This window comes from Lissotriton helveticus, chromosome 6 (assembly GCF_964261635.1).
Source record: "Lissotriton helveticus chromosome 6, aLisHel1.1, whole genome shotgun sequence".
In the NCBI taxonomy this organism is placed as follows: Eukaryota; Metazoa; Chordata; class Amphibia; order Caudata; family Salamandridae; genus Lissotriton; species Lissotriton helveticus.
Window position 1 is genome coordinate 721,227,924 of NC_136067.1, and position 26,878 is coordinate 721,254,801.

The window sequence follows — 26,878 nt, forward strand, 5'->3', positions numbered from 1 at the left end:
GCTGCGAGCATGTAACATGCTATATCCCGCGGTTGTTTTGCGGTGCAAAAATGTCTCTATTTTACCATTCTTTACTTCCATCATAACATCAAGAAACTCCATTCTTTCTGAGCTGATTTGGTGGGTAAACTTTAAATTCAACTCATTTTCATTTAGGCTTTCTACAAATGTATCTGCTTCTTCTTTTGTACCCTCCCAGACACAAAAAACATCGTCTATGAATCTTGCCCATTTTTTGACGTGTTTACTGTATAATGCATGGGCTCGGACCACCTGCTCCTCCCACCAGCCAAGGTAGAGACACGCAAAGCTGGGGGCGAAGCAGGTGCCCATCGCGTACCAATCACTTGTCTGTACACTTGATTATCAAAGGTAAAGTAATTCTTGGTCAGACACCTAAATATCATGTCAATCAGTACTTCTGTATGCATCAAGTAAGAGATAGATCTTTCACCAAAGTAATGTCTACACGCCCTTATTCCCAATTCGTGTGGAATACTAGTATATAGGCTAGTAACATCTAGATTTAGCATCAGGTAGTTGTCATTCCATTCCAATTCATTAATCATACGTAAAAAGTCCCCCGTGTCCTTAATATAGGATGGTAATCTTTTAACAAAGGGCTGCAGAAAATAATCTGCATACCTTGAGGTATTCTCCAAGCTCGACCCCCTAGATGATACTATCGGTCTTCCAGGCGGGTTATCCCTATCCTTGTGGACTTTTGGTAACAGGTACAATACCGGTAATTTGGGGAACTTACAGTACAAGTAATCATATTCATTCTGTTCCAGCCATCCCTTGTCCTTCCATTCTTGCAATTTCTCTCGGTATTCATTATTAGATGTTTCATAGCTGATCTTAGAGCTTTTTTCATATTGATTCACATCATTCAACTGTCTTAGACCTTCCTTCACATATCTGTCTCTCCCCCAAACCACCACATTTCCCCCTTTATCTGATTTTTTAATCACTATTGAGGGATCATTTTGCAGTGTTTGGATAGCTGTTTTTTGTTGGGATGTTAAATTTCTTTGCATCTGAGATGGAGTGTTAGCCAATTTCTTAAAACCATTTTTCACTCCTCTCTCAAACACATCCAATGCCTCATTCTGAATCTGTGGCATAAAGATAGATGTGGGCTTAAAGTGACTTTTATAGCTGAGATCTGTTGCAACATTGTCATTGACCAAATTTAAAATAGGATCTGGATTAAAGTCCACTTGATCACCCAACTCATTCAATAAATGCAATGTATCAATGTCATTTATGCAGATATTACTGACCTCATCTTCACATACATCCTCTCCCCTTGTATTTACTTTCGTGGAGAACCATTTCTTCAGTCTCAATTTTCTTGTGAAGTAAAATAGGTCAATTCTTGCTTGAGTATAGTCAAACTCATTTGTTGGAACGAATGTTAGCCCCTTTGCTAGAACATCAATCTCATCATTAGTTAATGTCCGATCCGATAGATTCAAAACTGTTCTTTTTTTCAGTTCTGTTTGTTCCATTCTCTGGTCCTTTTTTGCCATTGGGTGCGGGATCCCACTGGGTTCTCCGTTAATCCTTTTGGCGTTTCTTGTAGCCTTTCTACGCCTCTTCCTCCGCGTCCACGCCCTCGTCCTCTTTGGTTGCTTACTCCCGGATTCCCCTGTACTGCCAGCCTTTCCTGGGCCATCAGGGTAAATTCTTTTAAAATTTTGTCTTTTACCGACAGATTTTGTATTGGTGCACTCTCACTGGTAGTGGATTCGAGTTGTTTAATGCTATAAAGGAAAGTAACATTTGATGCCTGACTAAGGAATGATAATTCCTATAAATGGGGAAAATGAAACGTAAGCCCACTAGGGCTCAATGTTGAATGTGTAAATATATAGATATACATAAGTGAATGGCAACAAACAATTATCTATTGTAGGTATTGCATATTATGTTTTACACGGAATTTGTCGAGATGAAACAAAAACCGGCAGCGAACTATGCCTTGTGGGACTAGTAGTTCCAACGAACAAAACGTCACGAAAGTTGACTACTTAAAAGTGTTTTGATTTATAATGAACATTGGAATGCAAACACACAAATTGAAAAGTACAAACTTAAATATAGAAAGTGAATTATATTGTTTATCATGAAGAAATGTTGAAACGTTGAGAGTCTGGTTTCACTTGTTACTTTAGTCACATGACAATGTTTCTTTTCCGTTTTGTATATAACTTTATTGTTTAACACCGCTCTTCACTCGTGAGCAAGCGGCTGCGGCTGCGAAACGCGTTGGGTGTGATCGCCAAATAAATTCACTAGAAAGGAGTTTGGGCCTCGACTAGTTGTCTTTGAAATTCATTGAGACGGCGTTTTGTTGGATATATATATATATATATATATATATATATATATATATATATATATATATATATATATATATATATATATATTAATGTTTCATTCAACTTTTTTTTTTTTAATTTTTCACTTTAAGCTTAGCTGAATAGCTGTCAATGAAGTTAAGAAGTAGGAAATATGTTAATATCTACCTTATTGAATAGCATTTAATTTTCGCTTCAACTTTCCATTGTCACGTGTGCTGTCTAAACGTTGTCACTCTGTCATGTTGTATATTGCTATATTAATTTAATTCCGTATCAAAGGTTTATGTGCCATCCTCTCTTTTTTCATAATGTCCTTTATGGTTGTAATGTGGTCTTGCTATTCTGTTAAAATATGTTGAATGTTTTAATGATTTTCGTCAGTGGCAACATTTGCCAGTTTGTGAGAGTGTTGTTGAAATGTGTTTACTGTTGAGGCTAGAAAGGAGGTGTTTTGGAACTGTGAGGTGATTTTCAGTAGCTTACCTGGATAGCTTTTAGCATTGATGAGATGATGTGTTTTTTTGTGCGCGTGATTTGTGATCATAAGGCTGTTTGTTTATGTTCTGTCCTCTTTAGGTGCCTGCTTGAGGAAAGCCCAGTGCTAAGCTATGTTGTGCCATTTAGTTTATGATAGCTCTTTCCTAAGCCTTTATATCCCTTCTTACATAAAAGATATTTAGGCAGAATTTAAGTCATTGTTTCCTCATCCTTAACATTATAAGGTGCACAGAGTTTGAACATTTCTGTGGGGGAAGCGGAGTGACAGAGAAAATTATCTAAATGCATCAATATGTTTTTTTTTTTTTTTAAATCAACAGAACCCTTATGGAAGAACGTTTTTCTTAGGACACTAACAAAGTGATTGTTATGCTGAAATCCCCCCTCTTATGAGTTTTCTATGACAGGTTGAAAGGAGAGAAAAATGCATTTGTACAGTATTGTTTCATAATTTGTAAATGATGGTCTGTGTTCAAATTTTTGCTGTTACCGCATGCTTGCAATTAGTTAGGAAAATGAGTGACAAAATCATGAACACGAAAAACTTTGTTTCTGCAAATTATCTAAAAATTTCAATTTTGGTGGTGGTCATTTGTGTTGATTGATCAAGGTTGTGTTACACACAGTTCTCATTAATTCATAAAATAGTGACTGTAAATTGGGGGAGTTACTTGCCAACAAGTTTTGCATCAGAATGTCTGTATTGAAGGCCGATATACAAAAGCATTACAGTGCCACAAACATACACAACTTTCACAGTTTCTCTAACTGTGCTACCAAGAACCAACAACTGAGCCATAATCTGAATTATTTTTCATTGTTTATCAACCATGCACCACTTGCCATTTCAGGTGAGGGATCGTACTTTATAGAAATTTGAAGGGTTGAAAGATACAGATAAGCCTACAACTTTGGTGGAAAAAGACAGGACATTTTCCTTTGCCTAAAAATGTTAACCATTCTCACACCTCTCTTGATAAGAAAGGTACCCCACATGTTTGCATGCAAAGCCTTATGAAAAGAGAAGCACTGTGAAAGCATAGAGTGAGCTGTATGTCTGTGCCTCTGTAAGGAGTTAAACCCTTTTTGGATTTTTTTATAGGCTAAGAAAAATCCAAACCTTGTCTGGCTCCTTGCTGGTCCACAGACAGCCAGCTCCATGCCCTTGCAGTGGGGTTCTCATGAACAGAAAAGCATTTTGAGAAGAAGAATCTTATTACAACAACAGAAGAAATAATCAGTATGTGGGAGTGGAAGGGGAGGGGCTGGGAAGAGGATCGCTCTCCCCCTCCCTACCACTAGAAAAACTTAATTTGGGCACTGGGTGTAGCTAGGGAGGCGTTTGAGGAAGTGATAGCTGCACCAATCCCCTCCCATACATATGTCCACTGGCCCGGTCGGTCCTGGGTAAACAAATGCCAAGGAATCTTTCCTAGGCCATCGGAGTTATTGATATATATATATATATATATATATATATATATATATATATATATATATATATATATATATATATATATATATATATATATATATATATATGTATGTATATATATATATATTCACTGAAAAAAACATAGGTTTCAGGCCTTATATAGTTAGGAATTAGCATTTACAAAACCTTTGAAATTCACTCAAAAAACTATAAGTTTTGGGGGGTTATAGTTAGCTTGACATTTCACTCATACAAAACCATTGAAATTGCTCCTATATAGTTAGTTTTACTAACTATATTTCGCGCACCCGCAATCACATATTACATCATTCATGACATGGTCAGTGACATCACTGATGACATCTCAAATGACATCACTGATGACATCACTAATGACATCAACCACGTGACAATCACATACACCATTTCATACACTAGTAAAATCTTTCATCACTCTTTGTAAAATACAGAGTATCATATTTGAATCCATTGACACAGCAATATAAGTATCTAAAAACCCACTAAGAGATTCCTAGATGTATACACACATCTAATCACTTATCTGTAGATTCACTCATACATGCTGTCAATGAACAATAGAACACTATCAAAAATACTTATACACCTATATCGACATTACACACCAGCACACAACCTATTCACATATGAAGTTATGGTACTCACTTATGTAAACAATGGATCATACTTACATATTTACTTAGCTACACAGTTATACAAACACCAGTTATTCATTTAGATAGTAAGTCATACTTAGTGTATTATAAAATCATTATTACAAGTATACAGTTATCCATATAGTCACTCACACAATCATTGTATACTTATTTATATACAACAACTGAAACATACACTGCCTTTTATTTTTCTAGTTTGTTGGACATGTACCATTGAGAAATATATTTGCTCATCACCACACCCATAAATATATTCACTCACCCAAACAACTGTTAGAACATGTAGTTTTAACTTCATATATCTACTGTATCAACTATTCACACATCTTTGGGCAGTCGCACACCCCCCACCGAACCACACACACATTCACTCTCCCATACAAATACTCAGTTAACTAATCAATAACTAATATAGACTTTCACATAGCTAGTAACCGACTGGAGAACCACTTTACACAACAACTGACTAAGTGATACAGATATTCACACAGTTTAGTCACTATTCACTATATTTAGTGAGACACTATAAATTGTTAAAGTAAACAGTCAATTACACTGCTACTAAATCCTCCATCCAAATATTTCTTTTATATATCCAATCATTCTTCAATGCAAATTGCTACATATATAATGCATATTTAAATAACGAAGCAAACCACATTCACTGGATGATGTCATCAGTGATGTCATTTGAGATGTCATCAGTGATGACACTGACCATGTCATGAATGATGTAATATGTGACATCATCAGCAGTGGATTGCGGGTGCGCGAAATATAGTTAGTACAACTAACTATATAGGAGCAATTTCAATAGTTTTGTATGAGTGAAATGTCCAGCTAACTATAACCCCCCTAAAACTTATAGTTTTTTGAGTGAATTTCAAAGGTTTTTTTAAATGCTAATTCCTAACTATATAAGGCCTGAAACCTATGGTTTTTTCAGTGAATTTGCAAGGTTTTTTAAATACTAATTCCTAACTATAACGTGGCTGAAACCTATGGTTTTTTCAGTGAATTTCAAAGGTTTTTTAAATGGTAATTCCTAACTATAACGTGGCTGAAACCTATGGTTTTTTCAGTGAATTTCAATGTTTTTTTAAATGCTAATTCCTAACTATAACGTGGCTGAAACCTATGTTTTTTTCAGTGAATTTCAAAGGTTTTTGAAATGGTAATTCCTAACTATAACGTGGCTGAAACCTATGGTTTTTTCAGTGAATTTCAATGGTTTTGTAAATGATAATTTCTAAATGTATTAATTGTTATATTTTTTATACTGATTTACTACATTATTTTAAATTATTAAATTACATTACATATTTTTAACATAAATAAAAAAAAAAATGTTTTCACACCTCTCTGCAACGCAGCCCCCTGGCGCGTTTGCAGAGGGGGAACTAATTCCCCTTGCATACTGGGGGTCCCTGGGGGCCAACTAGCCCACCTGGAACCTCCAGTATGCGCCAGGGGGCTGCATTGCAGAGAGGTGTGATGAGGCTATGCCCCTTTTTACACCTCTCTGCAACGCAGCCCCCTTGCGCGTTTGCAGAGGGGGAACTAATTCCCCTTGCATACCGGGGGTCCCTGGGGGCCAACTAGCCCACCAGGAGCCTCCAGTATGCGCCGGGGGGCTGTGTTGCTTTGCCCCGGGGGCGGCGGGCCCCGGGGCAGTGTGGGGGGGGATTGGTGACCCCCCACACTTCTTTATCACTATGCCCCCGCGATTTAGTCCCCCCGGGGGGGTAATTTGAAAAAAAACAGACCAGGTTTAAAAAAAAAAAAATGAGGCCTTGGGGGTCCTTGTGGGACCACCTGGGCAGGCCTAGGGGGTCAGGGTGTGTCTACCCTGCCCCCTTTTTGTGTTCTACATGTTTGTGTTTCTGCTTTCTTGTGCCTCGGTCTACGAGCACAAGATGGATGCCAACACTTCCTGGTTTGAAGTGTTGACAGTCAATGAGCTTGCAGCTTTCTCAGGAAGGCATGCTGATTGGCTGCCACTGTCTGTCAGCACTCCAAAACAGAAATTGTTGGCAGACATCTTGTGCCTCGGTAGACTGAGGCACAGGAAAGCAGAAAAACAAACGTGTAGAACTCAAAAAGGGGGCAGGATAGAAGCACCCTGACCCTTTAGGCCTGCTCAGGGGGTCCCACAAGGACCGCCAAGGCTGGAGTGATGTCACTGACCGTGTTATGAGTGATGTAATATGTGACGTCATCAGCAGTGCATTGCGGGCGCGTGAGTTATAGTTAGCTGAACTAACTATAAAGGGGGAATTTCAAAGGTTTTGTATGAGTAAAATGACCAGCTAACTATAACTGGTGTGAAACCTATGTTTTTTTCAGTGAATTTAAAAGGTTTTTAAAATGCTAATTCCTAACTCTAACGTGTGTGAAACCTATGGTTTTTTCAGTGAATATATATATATATATATATATATATATATATATATATATATATATATATATACACATATACACATATACACACATATACACACAAAGGTACTCCTACTGGACCTCTCAAGACCCATGAAGAGTGACGCGCATGCCGGAGGAGATAACCGGCTATTAAGTCTTCCAAAGTTCAAGTAATCCAGTGCACTCTCAGGAAAAAGGACAACAAAGATCCAAGGAACTGTCAAGGATGTTTAATCACAACGCGTTTCACCACACAAGTGGCTTGGTCACGTGATTATTAGACACATACTCTCCATTTTTGTAGTTTCCAACAGAATTTGCCGTGGACATAGAAATAAGACTGACATTTCATATGGTGCATCAGGTAACAACCTGAAAATATCATGCTACATCACTCTACAGTAACATCAGATACTTAGATCATTGCATTTGCACAGTGCATGACAATCTCATATAATACATCCGATTATAGCGCTACATCCCCTCTCATCCGTAGGGTCAAGTACCTGCACATAAATGTCTAAACACGTTAAAACATTGCATGCCGCATACCTGATATGCCCAGTAAAAGCATAGTATGAGCGGCATTCCTGATGGCATTCATAACGGAGTTCATGTCATCATGCGAAAAGAAAGTCACGTGATCGGCAGACACTCTGTCCCGCCCTCAGGAGAGGTAACGCCCCCTGCCAGAGATCCCGCATTGCGAGTGCTGGCTCCAACCAATTGTGTCAATAAAGTTTATTAAACAAAGTTTTAAAACAACCACTATACCAGGGACATATCTGATAATGATGTCAGAAGTCCTAAACATAAATCACAAAATTGTGTCACAGCATTTGTACATAAGCGAATATGTTTGGAAAAAAAATTATATATATGTACGGACATCATGCAACACATCACCGGTATCAACAAATGTCATCATAGTGACAATCATGAGCTGCTGAAGCCCTGTTCGGAGATATAAAGCGGGCATGTGCAATGTTAAGTCACGTGAACGGCAGACCTGCTATTCCGCCCTCATGGAAGGTGAATCCCCTATTAATGGTTCCCACGTTGGGAATAGTGTCTCCAGCCAATGGTGTCAACAAAGTTTAAAGCAACCACTCCTGCCGAGACGTAACACAATATAATGCTAGAAGTCTTAAACATTAAATTGTGCCACAGAAGTTCCACACATGATAATGCTGGAAGTCCTAATAATTCAGTTGTGCCACAAAAGTTCCACACAAACAACGGTTTTAACAAATTTTGTTAAAAAATTGCTAATGGCCCTATTCGGAGATGCACAGAAGACATGTATAATGCGATCATGAAAACATGCTGGCAACCTGGCCATTGCCAGGTAATGACACCAAGTGGTGGAATGGGGCGACTAGGTCCAAGGTTTAGATGTCAGTAAGACCATTAGCAGTCACAATGAAGCTAAAAGTCAGTTCGGGCAAATGTACATTACCCACAGTAATGAGGAGGTGAAAATAAGTGCAAAAAATGTCCTGGTGTTCGTGATTCTATAGAGGAGAAGAAGGTGAAAAACGCCCGTGACAGGTGAGTGCAGGTGACGTGGGCCCCTATCTTCCCTCCTACAACAAAAACATAGAAACAAGGTTAAAAACTGGACTGAAGAAATAGTGATAATCAGCCATACATATATTACATTTAAATAAACATCAGGGCATCTCATATGTAAGGTTTAAATGCTCTTACAAACATTACCATAGAAGGAGCAACGAAGAAATAAAAGGAGTCAACGAAGTTGCACCCCTATTCTTTAAGATGGACTGATAATTCTTCCTCTTGGTTAAGACCCCCCGGAGCCTTAGTCTGGAAATCTATAATAATCTTAGATTCCCTCTGTCTCAGCGTGAGGACCCTGTTTGGCCCCCCTGGGTTTTTTAACAATTTGTTCAAGAATGATGTAACTTAAATCTTTGGTGTTGGAAAAATGGCTCTCTCTGAAATTTCGTGCCACCGGATATTTGGGATCAAACTTGGTGATGGCACGGGTATGTTCCAATATTCGTTTTTTTACTCCCAATGTACCATTTGTTACATGTGCACACAGTGGCATAGACCACAAACGTGGTACTACATGTCAGGAATTGGGAAATGTTTTTAGTGACACCATTGTAACAGGCCTGTTTGTGACTTATGCTCTGAGCACAGGCTTTGCAGTGGCCACACGGGAAAAACCTGTTGAGGCCCTGCATATTGGGTAGTGGATATGATGTGACGTCACTTTGGACCAGAATGTCCTTGATGTTACTGTTGCGTCTGTAGGTGATACTGGGTCTTTCAGGAAGACTATTGCCAATGACATTATCCGCTTTGAGAATACCCCAATTTTTGGCAATTATTTTTTTGATCACCTGAGTATCAGAACTATAGGTAAGTACCAATCTGGTTGTGTTGTTGGCATCATCAGTGTCAGAACAGTGTTCAGTCAGAGTCTGTCTCCTTTCTACCATGTTGGCTCTTTCTAGGACAGTTTTTAACACCCAGTTAGGATATCCCCTTTCCCTGAACCTTTCCGCAATGGTCTGGCTTTCCATTATGTAGGCCTGTTCAGTATTGCAATTACGTTTGGTCCTCAGCAACTCACCATATGGAATAGACCATTTGAGATTGTCCGGGTGGCTGCTGAGGGCATATAATATGCTGTTCCCAGCCGTGGCCTTGTGGTGTAAGGATGTTTGGACTTTGTTGTTCTTGATTTTTACTTTGACATCAAGGTATTCAATTTCTGTCTTGCTCATGGTACCACTAAGGACAATGTTTCGGTCATTGTTGTTGAGCCTTCTGATGAAATTGTCAGCTTCATCAGTCGACCCTTCCCATACAATAAACAGGTCGTCGATGTGGCGAAGCCACATCGACACTTTCTCAAAATCCTGTTGAAAAATGGGATCAGCTCGTATGTCGTCCTCCCAGCTTCCAATAAACAAATTGGCGAAACTGGGAGAAAAATATGAACCCCTTGCTGAGCCAATGACCTGCCGGTAGAGATTCCCATTGAATAGAAATATGTTGTTACTGAGACAATACTCCATCATATCCAATAACATCTGGGTATGTTCCCGAAACCTGATGTGTCTATTGGCGAGGTATTTGCTGCATGCTTCAAAGCCCTGCTTGTGGTCAATGATGGTATATAGGCCCTGTACGTCAAGAGTTATGAGCATAAAATTGGTATTCCATTTGAGTGTGTCTATCTTATTCAGGAAGTCTTTGGTGTCTCTGACATAGCTATCTAAGGTAATGACCGATTCTCTGAGGAAATGATCGATATATTTGGACACCCGTTCAGACGCACTAGCAATAGATGACCCAATAGGTCTTCCTGGTGGTCTGGTGGCATGTTTGTGGACCTTCGGAAGTAGGTAAAGTACTGGGAGTACTGGATAGTCACATTTCAGATAGCTAAACTCTTCCCAGGAGAGGATCCCCTTATCCTTCCATCCTAGCAGGAGTTCCCAAATGGTTGTAATATTCAGGTTATACCGTTCTGAATTGACCTGTTCATAATACAAAGGACCAGCCAATTGTGTATCAGCCTCCTCCAAATATTGTTCTCGATCATGGATGACGATATTGCCTCCTTTATCAGCAGGACGGACAACAATACTGTCATCCTTCATGAGTGACCTGAGAGCCTGTCTCTGTGTATAAGTTAGATTAGAGTCGTGTTTGAATTTGTATTTTTTATGTCTGTGCTCATTAAGATTTTTGTTGACACAGTCATGAAAAGTATCGATATTATCATGAGGTAATATCGGCGTGAAGGTGGACTTGGGTTTGAATACTGTGTTCGCAGCAGCATCAGTAACAATGTCTAGTTCAGAAAAGAGTTGTGTGAGGGTGATAGAAGTAACCTCCTCTGTTTCACTCATACCCAATTCTATTACTGTGCTAAGAGTTTCAGTGTCATTGATGTTAAAATTGTACACATTGGATATGACATTCCCACTCATATTCATGCTGTTGACTTTGCCTTTCAAATCATGCCATTTCAAGTTTCAATTTACGTATAAATCTGAACATATCAATGCGATTGTCAGTGTACTTAGAGGGATAGGAAGGGCAGAAGGACAAACCAAGGCACAGGGTGCATTTTTCACAGATACTAATGATTTTCTTGGATAAGTTAATAATAGTTTTGTTCACCATATCATCATCCATCAGTACTCTCTTCTGGCGCGTCTGTTGCTTCCCATTGTGCCACGGCCCCTGCCTCTTATGCCACCGTTGTCTGATCCTTGCTCTTCTGTTCTTTCGTTGCCTCTTCCGCGTCCCCTTCCTCGTCCTCTCTGTCCCCTCATTTTCAGCATTGGTGTTTCCCTTGTCGTTTGCCGACCCCTTCTCAGGGTCCTGTATTCGTCTAATAAAGTTACCTGCTTTTTATTAGACTTAGTGAGGGTATCATTAACACTTGAGACATCAGATTCACTCCCACTCGTGGTTGCTGTTTCATTCTCAGTATTGCCTCTGGAATCATTCAGATCGACATTGATCGTTCCGTCACTTTTATAGAGATGGTCATATTTGTTGCTAAAAGTTAAAATGCGTCCACTATCATAATCTCCATAGTCCCGATTAAGTTTTCTTTCCTTACGTGCCTTTATGTCATCCTCATGTTTTGCTAAGGTCTCTCGAATGGTCTTCAAAGCTTTCTCTAAGTTCTCAGTCTCCATGTTCTTCTTAAGTTCTTCCATCTGTTCATTCATTTCTTTGATCAGTTTTTCTCGGTCTATCCATGCATACTTTATGAGGATTTTGAGCATTCTCCTTGAGCTGGACGCTGAATTAGTTGACCATTCCTCCAACATTAGAGGGTTCGGTTTTTCATAAGTTGGTGTGGTAAAGATTCCGAGGCCCCTTGGCACCATGTTTTGGTTACATAGTGTTGCAGAGATGTCGTCCCCCACCATTTGGTGATCTCGTTTTTCTTAAGTCTTTCATAAAGTTTGATTTTTTCTTCAAGAGGTTGCAGCTGGATACTAGTCTCCTTGCTTTTGTTTGTTGGAGTTGTCCTTTTTACGAACATGTTCTTGGCTGCTCTGGTGCATTCTTCATCTTCCTCCATGTTTGCCCTACAAGCAGACAGTTCCTTGCACTAATGTGTCTTGTCCCCCTAGTGCAGTACTAGGTTCTCTTTGCCTTGAATAAAAACTCCGGTTGCTCAGACAATTGCTGCTACTAGTCGCAATGTTGATGTCACATAGAATCCAGGGACATCAGTACGAGTGTCTATGAAGTGCGATATCACGCAATTATGCACATGGGAAATGTCAGCGGTAACACACAGGAACCCGCTGCCCCGGGTATGTAGGAGTAACAGCGTCCAACCGCCGCTGAGTGTCTGCCGATCACGTGACTCTCTTTTCGCATGATGACATGAACTCCGTTACGAATTTTGCCATCAGGAATGCCGCTCGTACTATACTTTTACTGAGCATATCAGGTATGCGGCATACAATATTTTAACGTATTTAGACATTGATGTGCAGGTAATTGACCCTACGGATGAGAGGGGATGCAGCGCTTTAATAGGATGCATTATACGAGATTCTCATGCACTGCGCAAATGCAATGATCTAAGTATCTGATGTTACTGTAGTGCTGTGCATGTCACTGATTTTACATTTGTGTCTGAAATTGAGGTAGCATGATATTTTCAGGTTGTTACCTGATGCACCATATGGAATGTCAGTCGTATTTCTATGTCCACGGCAAATTCTGTTGAAAACTACAAACATGGGGAGTATGTGTCTAATAATCAGGTGAGCAAGCCACTCTGTGTGGTGAAACGCGTTGTGATTAAACATCCTTGACAGTTCCTTGGATCTTTGTTGTCCTTTTTCCTGAGGGCGCGCTGGATTACTTGACCTTTGGAAGAAGTATATATAAGTGTATATGTGTATATATTTATATACACATATACACATATACACAGATATATGTGATCACAATCATATCAAAGAAGTGGGCGAGACGTTAGCATTGGGCCACTTTATTTGGCAGTTGGCTTGTGCTTTTAGAGATTTTTCATTGGCAAACTCTCTCAACCCCACCAAAGGGAGATTATCCATACCTGGGGGCAAGAGGACAAAATAAAATGAACAAAAACACACAGTGGGCTGGAGGGGTACAGAACAATTTGGTATATTTCCATATGGTGTTGATATGGTTAAATGTAATTGTGTTGTGATGTTTAACATTTGGGTAGTCTCTGCAGTAGCCCTTAGGTGGATGGCTATTATCTGGCCATGGTATCAAAGTTTCTATGTAGTATTTCCTCCGTATGAAGGTTGGCAGATTGAGGGGCGTATGGCTTAGACACTAGGTCCCATTTAATTTCTGAGTGGCTCAAATGAGATAACATTGTCTATCTTGTGCCTTTAGCACATCTGCTGGTCATAACAGCCACCCTCCTATTTTGATTACCGCCTTGACCTACCACCTCACTGTGAAAAGCCAACATCAATGGCTGAGATTCAACAATGCCTACAATTTGAGGGTAGGGTTTGGGGGGTATCTAGGCAGGAGGTTGTGAGTTGACCATGCTGGACATTAATGTTTCCCACATACGAGTGCAGTAAAATTTAAATTTTAGATAACTTTATGAGGTTAATTATCCTCAAATCTGTGATAATTATGTATTTCCCTTAACTCTTCTCGAGTACATTGAAGCCCACTTAGCAATTAAATAAAACTGGTTGCATTAATGGGCAACAGTTTGGAAAATATTAAAATATAGACATTAGAACAAGTAAGTTCTGTTGGAGCTTAAAGTTATATATCACCTATCCTGAATACAGTTTCTTATGTGTTAATGATGTGTAATGCATATAGCATAGTAGACAACTGTAATTGTTTCTTTTTGTTGTGACTTGACGGTTTTGCCACTACAAATGTGCATTACAAATATTGGTTTCTAGAAATCTTCCTACGGGTCTATTACATGTTATGGAGAAGAGAAATTTTTTTTCTAAGTGTGGTGGTTGGTTATATACAGTCCTGGCATATAAAAAACAGATCTTCTTGAGATAATCTTTTTGTGGCTGGACTGATGCATTTCTGTCTTTTGTAGGTGGGAAACAATGTGGTCTGGAAAACCCGTGAAGATAAGCTCTCCTCAGGCTCGCCAGTTCACACCTTGTATCAAAGAAATTAGTTTTCCAACTAACCTTATCCGACTGGAAATCAACAGCTCTCTTCTTGAATACTACACTGAACTGGATGCTGTAGAACTACATGGTGTCAAAGAGAGGCCTATGCTTTCATTTAAGAAAGCGGCTATTGATATGAGTGACTTGGATGAGGAGGACTTTGATGATAAGGATGGTGGTGAAGTGGACAACCTGAGCAGACAATTTGGAAGTACATATTTGAAAGAATGGCCGAATAATGGATATTTTGATAAACTTCCTTATGAGGTAAGAATATACCCATGAAAGACTAAACCTGTTTCGTTTTGTTTCTTTTTACAGCCTCAAGTACGCTTAGTTTAATGACTACATTGCCAAAGGCATCCTGCCCATTCACTAGTGCTTTCAATTCTTAGCTTCAGCTAATTATTGAGTGGCTTGATGTGGTCTCCAACTATTGGAGCCTGTCATCTTCTATACTAGTAAGAATATACCCATGAAAGACTAAACCTGTTTCGTTTTGTTTCTTTTTACAGCCTCAAGTACGCTTAGTTTAATGACTACATTGCCAAAGGCATCCTGCCCATTCACTAGTGCTTTCAATTCTTAGCTTCAGCTAATTATTGAGTGGCTTGATGTGGTCTCCAACTATTGGAGCCTGTCATCTTCTATACTAGTAAGAAAGAACCTCTTGTTATGTTCTGAGTGCTATTCATACCCTTTACCACATTTTGAACAACCAGATTCTGCCCTCTGTTGGCCACATTGTGCACATCTTTGTTTACCCTCTTTTTACTTCAGCGCCCTCTGCATAATGCTGTGTGCGGAACAGCCTTCATCATGCTCATTTATGGGAGTACTTTTTCTGAACTTTGTGAATGTAGGTACAGGAAAATGGATAGGGTTCTTGTTGAAAGTCTTGAAAAATGCAGAAAATGGGTCTGCAGGATTGCTTAGAAAATGTAGCTTCAAAACACTAAAGCTGCAAACTCTACTTTTGTGCTCGCAATGTTTGTATGTTTAATCTTTAGATCAAAAGCTGCTTGATAATCTGCATCGCTTACCTGCATACATACAAATTATGTGTGCAGAAGTACACAATAGAATCAGCTGGAAATACATGCATTCTCTTAGAGTGCCTAACAAAAAAAGAAAATAGTATTGCTTGAAATGAAAGCAGTTGAAGGATGCAACTAATGAGTTCATGCTCCAGGGACAGGAAAGACTCATGAAGAAAAAGGAAATCCCACACAAGCTAGCGAATAAAAAGCAATCAAATTAAAGTGAGAAAGCCAACCAGTGATCAGCATTGAGTGGACTACAAACCCACTGTAAACTGATAATAGCTATTTTTGCAAACAGACAATGGTAGGTGAGACCTACAAAAGCTCCCACATCAGTTTAAAGTTGACTCTACAGGTCCCTGTCCACCATAAACAAATAGGTAATGCAGGGATACTGCCAAACTACGTGCAGCAATACGTCAGGGACCCAGACTGTTACTATGGAGATTGGGTTTCTGGACCACTGTTAATTTTGAGTTAGATCATTGATGGGGAGCTTCATTAGTTTGCGAGGTACATGCTAGGCAGAAGTATGGAAAGTGAGTTTTGAAAGCACTTTCTCTTAAAGCTTTGAGACTGAAGACTCCTGGGTTAACATTTGCTCTCTGGTAAATTTGCCCCAGCATTGGAAAGAACAACATGTTTTGCTGCAGACTATCCTTACTGGACCTCAAGAAAGCTTTCAAAACTAAAACTGAGGAACTCAGACTCTTTCTGGTCATAGAAAACAGAACGTCGCAACCTGGAACATATGTTATTCTCTTGTACACTGCTTACCTCTTATTGGACTGATAATTCTGCCTAACTAGGTAGAATATTGAATACACCTATCTCTCTGGACTTCCCTTCAGTCATACTTGGCCCATATGCACGAGAAACACCATTACCTCTGTCAGATCTGGATTTTACTCCACGTGATTTACGTATCGCCATCGCACTCAAAGTTATCCTTCCAGATTGGAAGGCCAACAATGTTTCCTATCATACATGGTGGGCATGAGTCACATACCTCAGAAACCCTTATTCAGATCAAACTTAGGCTGTGGGAAACCCCATCACCTTGCAACAAATATGGAGAACCTTGGACTCTTTTATTCACAATTCACAGTAGTTCACAGTAGATCACAGTAAATCATAGTAGATCTTCAACCTTGGATCAGGCCTATGTTCCAGATCGGTTTAACCAGCCACTGATTGTCTCCCTCCTTTTTTCTTTTTCTTCTCCTGCCTCCCTTGCTTGGTCCTCTCTTCTCCTGTCTGTCTGCGTCCTTAAGACAGTTGGGGTATGGGTGCCATCGAGGCTCAACCTGTATATCTAAAGTCTTGCATAGTCTTTAAGGCTTAATTACATATCACAGTAATATTATGTTTCTGAAGAATGGATTTATCTATATGGTTATGTGTTATTTCTCTTGTGCAATGCCCAGTGTTTTACTGCGCTGAACATTGTCATGCTATATTATCTTACATTTGTCTGTCTTTGCATGACTTTAGAACTCAAAAACTTAAAACTCAATAAAAAACTTTTGGAACGAGTCTTTGAAGCTAAATACCGCTTTGAAATAGTTCTATGGAAAAAGTCCATGGAAAAATTGATGCAAAGATCAGTTAAGCGGACATCAAAGATCTACTAACATATAAACCAAAAAGTATCCGCATTGTATTCACGCAGGCAAAAAATATAAATGTGTGACTGTCTCCTAAGCCAGACATTTGTTACATTCTGTAACTGGCTGAAAGTTTACACTGGCTTCAATCTGTAATTGTTGATAGGATATTTATCTGTAATTGGAAGTGTTATGCTGTATATTGAACCACAGGGCTCATATATCACTTCTTTCCGGTCTAGCCGATTGGACTAACATAACAACAAATGTACACATATCCATTTCAGATTTTAATAGCTGTGGAAAAGAATACAAATGCACTCAAAATCGCATAATTTAAACTAAGAGGAGGACTCAATTACTATATTTTGCTCTGTACAACTAAATAAAAACATTGCTTGGCATTCTGAGATGGCTTATGTGATGACTTATGTGATGAAGGCAACAATATAGCAAACCAGGTTTCATTTTTACTCCAAAAATGTATTCATCCCTTAAAAATCACTAGCTTATAGATTTTGAATGTGAGTCTTTTTGTACACAATGCACAAATCTTTATATGTAACAGAGAGTAGTACTATTTGTTCCTTAAAGACTCACCAGCATGCAGAAAGTGATGGATTCTAGTGAGTAGGCACAGATGTTGAATGGGAAAGGGTTCTTCTGTCCATAGTGGGAGGCTGACCACGTTACTTTTGATGCTAGGCTGGGGCATGATCCCAACCAGTATACAGAAACCATTGCTCACCACAGTCTGTAGCGGATTCACGTTCTCTCTACTGATAGTTTAGCTTTACATGGTCTGTTTTGCTCCACTTATCTTATAAATAGTAGTTGAATATGAGAAATGAATCTCATCAAAGACCTGAGGATTGCAGGTTGTAGAAGCTTTTTCAGATTAGCAAAACTGTGTGACAAATTATTTGTGCAAATCTCTAAATTTTAGGCTGAATATGGTCGTAATTTATGAAATGGTAATATTGTGAATTGATCGACAAGCAAAAGTAGCTCAAAGGTGTCTTTAAACATAATTTAGTCATTTCACATTTTCGAGTGAGATACAATTTTATTAGAAATGGATGCTGTTTTTTGTTTTCTTGTATACCTGCTCCTTCCTCCCAGTCAGAGCTTCTCTCCTCACAATTTCCTCGGACATGGCAGGTTGGACGTCAATTATACCACTGGTGAGAAAGTGTGTATTATGAATGAAACTTTTTTTGTTTTCCCTATGTATCACTTTGAAGGGCTTCTGCTGGAAGCTCCAATGTAGGCTTGCTGAAGATGTTATTTGTAAATGAGTTTGTCTAGAGATGTTTTGCACTGTATTTCCACATCACCCCACTAATGTTGCTGAAGGAGCAAAGGGAAATTTTCCTTTCCTTGAGATATGGGTTAGTACTAAAAATTAATATTTGTGATGCTGTTTATTATGATTTGCCCAAAGTGAGCTAACCATGATCATGCCATGCTGAATTTGTAGTTTTGTTGTTTCATACTCTGCTAATTTGATGGGATTACGGAAAGAGGGTAGTGTCTATAACTGCTAGATCAACTTGAGTGGAAGCACTATGCTGCCAATGTAAAACCTTAGAGTGTATACAAATATTTGGGTTCCCTCGAATATTCGGGTTCAGTGTCCAACACAGGGATATTCCATTTTGTGTATTCAGTAAGCTGCCCCAATTTCAGCGTTACGGATCTTATTCACCCACATTCTTCAGAACCAATGGCATTGATCCTTATTTCCTCGAAGTGGTATGAAATGGTTAAAAAAACATCCCTCATTGTTTGCTTTAGCTCTTGTGACTCAGGATTCTAGTTCAGATGTGTGCTTGAACCTCACCATTTCAACTCTGATTTCAGTAAATCATCAGCACTGAATTCTTTCACTACCCGACTCATCTTCCCTATCCACATAGAACCGCCTCTTTGGGGATGTTGTTTTCTTTCTGATGGACGAACCTTTCCACAGATTCCTCACCTTCAAAGAATTCACCAGCTTTTCCTCAGCAGTACCTTCTCTGCACTGCCAGGTGGCACCTTGCTGCTGCTGCCACATGACATTTCTGGCAGAGAATAGGCCCCAACCTGTGCTCTAACTTTGTTTTCTGCACCTCATCAACACAATTTACAGCTCTATTTCAGTGCTTCATCAATGAAAGTTCCTCATCAGCCAATTCCTTGCTCTCAATCAATGAGGCTTCACTGGAACATGTCTTGGCTCCCTGAGAGAAGTCCCTTTCGGACCCAGTAGTCTACAGACAAATTGACAGACGCCACAGACCTGTTTTTGGTTACATGAAATTCTTGCCTTGACCCTCATTGCCAGACAACGTGGTGGTTCAGGCTTCTTCCTCTAAACTAAACTCAAAGGTCTTCCCTACGTCCCCTTCAAATAGGAGTCAAAAGGATGAGAGGACCTGGGCCTCAAGCTTTTTGCTTTACGAAGTCTCATTCTCCTTATGTTGAATGCAACGTGCCTGCTAAGTCACTATTATCTATTCCTTATGTGGCATTCCAGATGTGAAAGTACAAGGAGTTCCACAGCAGTTATGAATGTGCTATGTGGAAGGAAAGGTTCACTCTCTTTAGTACAGAGACCTGTCTTTGTTTTCATGGCAGTTCTTTTCCGTAAGGGTAAGATTGATGTCCTGGATATATCCATGTGACTCTGCACTGGGTGAAAGTTGGGATTTGAAGGCAACAAGGTTCATGTCACTGGGCCAGATTTGAGCTATTTAATTTTTGTTGTTTGCAACTAACTGAAATTCTATCTTGGTGTGTTTGAGCTTGGGGTAGGTGCTAGCCATCTATATTTGGATGATGTGAAAGCAGTGCTTGAGGTGTAGCATGTCTAGTGCAAAGGAGACTTTCTATGAGTTCTGCATAGTCAGCACATTTCTGAATTTTTATGCTGCTGTTTATGAGTGGAGTCCCAAATAATTCCATGTAGAGGTTGAAGATGATTGTGGACAGGATAGAACTCTGTCTGACGCCACAGGTGATTGGGGCCTTCTGGAACTTGGAGTTCCTCAGGTGAATTAATTGGTATTGGTTTGAAAGATTGGAGGGGCACGAGTACAGGATTTTGCTAGTGAATCATAGTCATGACTTCAAGATGTGGATATAGATGGGATGGTGTCAAAGTCGACTTGGGGGTCCAGGAATATAAATAGGCAGGTTTCATCATCATTGTGGTCAGGAGGGCGTCATTAGCATATGGCATCGGTTATTAGATAGTGGGGGAGTTTAAATGCTTCGCAGCATAGAGTTGGGAGATGGTAATAGCTATCATGTTAACTTTGTTACTAAGGGAGTAGGGGGTTTCCAGAACATCCAGGATCTGGTGACTGCACTTCTCTCACTGTCAGTGACAGCAAAGGGCAGAAGTGGGAGGGCTGTGCTCAGAGACATCGTAGCAACTCGAGAGCAGCTGGGCATTGTTCACTATCACAAGAGAACAACCCATCCCTGGTGAGAGATAGAGATGTGCTACTCCGAACACTCAGCGAAGTGAAGGCAGTAAGCATTAATTAAATCGCTACGGTTTGCAGGTATGAATGTATACTCTTCTGCCTACACAAGGAACGAACAGGTTTGATCTGCTCAGATTATTGCACTCAGTTCAGAGACATAGATATCAGTGAAGGCTCTGAGGACTAAGGTGACAACTGATCCAGATTTATTGATATTTCCTGCAAACCAAAAGCAATCAGGGCACCCATGTTTCTTGCCTGCACGAGGCACTCTTGCTATGCCTCGGCCTCGTTCGACTTCAGCGGAACTTAAAGCTCAGAGCTCCTGTATATGATGGTGTTCTAGAAGAGAAGTGTAAGGCACCCACAAGGGCCATCTGATGATTTTCCTGTTCACTTAAGCATACCTATGTTGCATACACTATGCCATCTCACAGTCTAGTTTGTCTCTGGGTAAATCAGTGCTTATAAGGCAGGAGTAATCTCATGCTCCTGCTTAGCTTATCTGTTCCAATTAGGATCAATTTCTGCTAGATGCACACTTTCCCCTGGAGCGCCTTTGGGCCCAAGTAGGTGAGAGGTGCCTCGACTGTGTTCACGCCAGCGGGTTCTCCCTCAGCTTCAGTTAGGCCCGCGGGTTTGATAGTCAACTCTGTCTCAACGCCAGTGCATAGTCATTTGGAGTTCCCACCTACGGCGCTTGTATCCGATTAGCTGACTCCAACAACTATGCTGATCGACCCATGCCACTCCCCCTATCCGACTTTGAAGCATCGCCAACTCGACACAGATAGACGTCGAGTGCGGAGCAAATGGTGCCACCTATCTCGGGCACCCTTCTTACATTTTCTGTGGAGCCCGCCAATGTTTTTCCTTCTGAGGAACACTGTTTTGGAGTTGATGGGGACGAGTAGAGGTTTTTGCACCCCATATCTGATGCTGCTCAGCCACCTGTGGAGGATAGCTGGCTAACTGAACTGGGTGAAGATAGTGGATTAGTCTTCCCCAGCCTCAGGCCGTCTTTACCCTCCTGGTCTGGCTACAGAGGCGTGCTCCTCTTTAGCTGATATGCTAAGGTGAGTTGCTCTTATTTTGAATTTAACTCTTTTTTTCTGTATAACAATCTCCTGATCCCCCAATTGACATTCTCCATCAGGGCCAAACAGGGGAAGAGCCAATGCTTCCCTATAGTGACGCCCTATATGACATATTGTGGGCGAGCTGGGCTAAACCCGATACAGGGGACCTGGTGGATCGATCTATATCTCAAAGACACCGTCTGGGCCTGGTACTCTGGCCTGTCTCCGCCAGCATCCTGCTCCTCGTAGTTTGGTGGTACAGGCTGCTTTGGCCCCGCATGATATTGACACTCTGCCTCATGTTCCGTCAGACAGAGATTCCAGCAGACAGTATGCTTGTGGCAGGCATATCCTCTCCTCCACAAGTTCTGCTTTGCGTTCCATTAATAGAGCTTGCGTTCTTGGTCTCTTTTACCATAAATTGTGGGATTCCTTGACACGTTTGTTGCCATCGCTTCCAAGATGGGCAACAGGCGGCTAAATTATTCATTGGGTGTGAGATAGATACCACCGATTCAGTAGGTCCGGCTATGGCTTTGTGCCTGGCTATGCACCTCCCCTTTTTTGGAGACTGTTCAGAACACTTTGCTTGGCATGCCTTTTGATGACACCCACCTTTTCAGTGTACATACTGACTCTGCTTTGCGGTGTTTTTGCGACAGTCAGAGTGGAACAGAAACTTAGGTCTGCTCTTGCTCCTGTCTGTCTCCCTAAATTCACCCTTTTCAGTTTGTATGGGGATGTTGGTCATTCATTTATTTCTCAATGGAGCATTCCATGGTGGTGTCTATGGTTGTCTATTCCACCTACTGGTGACACCCGGTGTTTTAATCCTTGCTTCCTGCAGGTATTATTCTAATCCTCCTACGGTCGATGACAGGTTATGTTTCAGCCCTACTTATGAGAGCCAGTTGTGGTCTAGAGCTTACGTTCTCTGACTCGAAAACTAACTGCTGGAGCTTATTACCCCAGAACTTCACATTGATAAATAACATTTTGTATGCCTCATAGGGACCTTTCACTTTTCTCCCCCTGGGGGAGTTTCTACATAGCTTGTTCAATTAGATCTTTTTCTTGAGAATCTCTAGTTGCTCCTTGATCTATGCAGGGAGCACCCTTTCTGCTACCCTTCTTGTGTGATTCTGTTTTGCCAAAGACTCAATCACCGGTCTTGCTGTCCTTGCTCTGACTTTTCTTGTCAGGACATCTGTCATACTCACTTATTGCCACAAGCAAGTATTCTTCCCTTATTGCCACAAACTCCTCCTTTTTCGAAGTTCATTCACACGCGTGGCATCAAGGCGCCTACATTTTTCTCCTTTTGAAAGACACTATGTGGTCTCTTTTTGTGTGATAATGTCTCATCCAAGGGGGGGCGTGGCCAGGCAGCGAGCAGAATGGCCTCGTAAGGCGCAGCTCCAGGACCGGCTCCATCCCGCCGTCAATCCTGCATACAGATCCGGCCGGCCCAATCGCAGTGTAATGCGTCGGAACATTGCAGGACCATAACCTTCTGACCCTGGTCTCTCCCCCTCGTAGACCGCCGCTTTCCTTGCGGCGAAGGTGGGACCTAGTGGCTGAGCTCGCGCTGGGACCCACAGTTTCCAGTGGGGCAGCGGCAGAGCTCCGCCTGGACTTGACTGCATCCCGAGGTGCCGCAGCAACTGGTAGGTGCCATATTCATTAGCCGCTGGACGCTCCCGGGGCAATTTTTATATTCGGCGCTGGGAGAAAACCCGTGCCCGCCCAAGAAGAAGGTTGCGGGCTGCCCGTCAGCCCCGCGCTGCTGCCTGCTTTGACTCCTGGTGGCGGTTTCGGGTGCCGCGGGCGCCCATTGCAAGCTGTTTCTCCCCCTCATCTCCCTCCCCTGCTGCTGATGTGAGGCCCGGCGTTGGACTTGCACCGGGGCCTATAGCGAGAAACAGAGCTGCACAGGAGCTCTGCAGGACTTGATCTGCACTAGGGAAAGGTGCCAAATTTAAAGGGCTCAACCTCCGGACAGGGGGATCCACCGCTATTTTGCCAGACTGGGGCCTTCCTGACTCAGCAACACCGCACGGCGGTACGGGACTGCCTCAGGGAGGGGGTGGGGGCCGGGGGGGGGGCTGGGGGTGGGTGGGGGTGGGGACAGGTGGGCCGCTCGGAGATCCCAGGTGTATCTGGCTCCTGTCCTGCAATTGTATAGGAGACCGTGAAACTTTGTTCTCCCCCCCTCCACCCCAAGTCGCAGCTGACACCGGGGCCGCAGGAGGAATGTGGCACCATCTGTAATCCCTCGACTGCGCTGGTACTGTCCTCCGCAGGGCTGGGGCAACCCTTAAGAGAGCACTCTGGAGACAACTGGACCCTCCCGTAGACACTGGGATGCACACTGCCTGCGCCTGCTGGACGTCTTAGTAAGTACATTTACTGCTGGGTGGGACCCCTTGCGCTGCCCTCACGGCTGGCAAAGCTTCTTTCGGAATACCCTGTGGAGGCTTTATTTACTGCACTCAATGGCGCTCTGACGCCCTCAACGCTTACCGGCTCCAGGCTTGTGACTGGAGGTGGTGCCACTGCCGCACTGGGGTGCCTGGGACTGGCTTAGCAGAGTACACAGCAGGTCAAGATGGAACCTGTCAAGGCCGCGGGGGCTGGTGGATCTAAGGCTACGCAGTCGAATAAATTGGACCGGTATACAGTCCCAAAGGACGCGCAGCAATCCCGAACACCCTAGAGACTCAGGATCCTGGGGGTGGGCGAGGAGGAGCAAGAAATCTCGCTGAAGGATGTAATGGCAGCCATCACTGGTGTCAAGGCTTCTTTGGACACTGTGGCAATTGATGTTAATCTCATCAGGGCCGATATGGGAACATTGAACGAAAAGGTTCAACGCAAGTTGAATTCACGACTGCCAGTCTGGTGGAGGATGTTTCTCAGCTCCAGGGAGAGATCCGGGCCCTTCAGGACTTGAAACATACTGACCTCCAGTTGGACGACTACGAAGGCCGTCTGCGTCACAATAACCTACGCATCCTGGGAGTTGCGGAGAAATCAGAGGGGCAAACCTCAGATCTTTTTGTTGAGGACCTCATCCTGAAACACCTGCAACCCAAGGGCCTCAGTAAATTCTTTGTCATCTAGCGTGCCCACGGGGTCCCTGGCGGCCGTCCCAAACCGGGCGCTCCCCCGCGGCCCATGTTGGCGCGGGTCCTGAATTTCCGTGATAGAGACGTTATCCTTCAGAACTCCAGAGCTGGTGCGCCCCTGCGCCACGAGAACTCTGACATATCCTTCTTTCCGGACTTCACGCAGAAGGTGCAACGACAGAGACGGTCGTTTATGTCAGTCAAGCGTGTCCTCAGAGAGCAGGGATTGAAATACTCCATGCTGTTCCCGGCCCGTCTCCGGATTGAGGCGGAGGGGAGAGTGTGTTTTTTTGGGCATCCTGAGGCTGCAGCGGACTGGATCGAAAGCCGGGGAGCGAGAGGTCCGGCTGACCGTGGCAGAGGCGAAAATGAGAGCAGCCAACCAGCCTGAGGTGGTACATGTGTAGTGGTTGTGCTCAGACTAATTACATTGTGTAGTGGAGGGTGGGAATGGGTGGGGGGGCTACTATTTTAGTTGCTTTTGGGTTTGTGAACTTAACTAGACCTGAGTTAACTGCTTTTAGCTGGGTGTAATTTAGATTTCGGGGCCGGGGAAGGGTGTGCTTTGATTTTCCCCCGTTTCTTCTCTTTTCTTTCTTGAACATTTTTTTAGGGTGACAGGCACTCTGCAAGTTTTTCCATGGGCAGTTCTAAGCCCAGAGTGCAGGGCAGCGGGGTGGGGAGGTTTTGTTTTGTTTTTTAAGTTCTTATTGCATCGGCAACTGCTATTGCTACATTGATTGGGGAAGTGGCGTCATATTTTGTGAATTTGAAATGTGTACTTTGTTGTGGCACCAGTTGGGGACAGCGGGGTTAAACTGTTAAGTTGGAATGTCAATGGGCTGGGGGACAAAATTAAATGCTATGTTGTTCTCCAATAGAATAAACGCTATGCCCCCGACATCATCCTGCTTCAGGAAACACACCTATTTGGTAATGCATGTAGGGCTTTGCATAGGGGGGGTTACATATTGCTGGCCCATGCATGCTTCACTATGGGCTCCCGAGGAGTTGGCATACTGATGAAAAAGTCCTTCCCACTCGTAGTGCAGGACACCTGGTCGGATGTAAGAGGGAGGTATGTTGGCGTCTTGGGCAATTGGGAGGGCCACCCTGTGACCTTCCTCTCGATCTATGTACCCCCGGGCCTTCAAGTGACTACATTCAGGAGCCTAGGTACACTATTGTTGAATATCCCAGAGGGTCTTTTGGTGTTGGGGTGAGATTTTAAATCTGTGGTCTCTGGAGGCCTAGACCGTCCCCCGCCACGTGTTCTCGCTCGTTCACGTGCTGGCTGCCTGATTTCCTAGAATCCATGGGGCTGGTGGATGGGTGGAGGGCCTTTCAGCCTGACACTCTACAATACACCTTTCATTCCAGGGCCCACAAGAGTTTATCCAGAATTGACTACTTTTTGGTGCCCGCATCCCACATCACTCCTGTCCGGGAGATAAAACACCTAGCTAGAAGCATTTCTGATCACTCACTGGTTTGACTCCAGATGGCGCTTAACTATCAGCAGGTGGGACGGGTGGCTCCCATCAATTTGTGGTATCTCCAGGATCCGCATATCTGTCGCGAACTCATCGCGACCATTGATAATTATTTTAACGAGAACAAAGGTTCGGTGGAGTCCCCACGGGTGCTCTGGGAGGCCTTAAGACAGTGATTCGGGGCCCGCCCTTTCCTTGATTTAGGGGAAGAAGAAGGAGCAGTGGAGGGAACTAGTGGCACTGGAGGCGGAGGTGGGAAGATTAGAAACAGACCTGGAGCATGATATCACACCTGCTAAGCTCCACCTTCTCAAACTTAAACAACAAGATTACAGGGCACAAGCGGCGGACCAGGCTAAGGCTTTGGGTAGAACGGCACAGGGGTGGTTGTACGAGGTGGGCAACAAGGCTGGCAAACCTTTGGCCTGGTTGGATAAAAAAGATTGGGCAAGTAGACCAGTA

At 42.4% G+C, this 26,878-nt stretch overlaps 1 protein-coding gene across 2 annotated transcripts in view; it reads left to right on the forward strand.

Moving 5' to 3' along the window:
• FBXL4 (F-box and leucine rich repeat protein 4) overlaps positions 1–26,878 on the forward strand; it is a 301,153-nt gene that overhangs the window by 94,524 nt on the left and 179,751 nt on the right. For both annotated transcript variants that reach the window (XM_078648220.1, XM_078648219.1), the window contains one exon: positions 14,512–14,857. In XM_078648220.1, the coding sequence (XP_078504346.1) occupies positions 14,512–14,857 (346 nt within the window). The remainder of the gene's footprint in view (positions 1–14,511; positions 14,858–26,878) is intronic.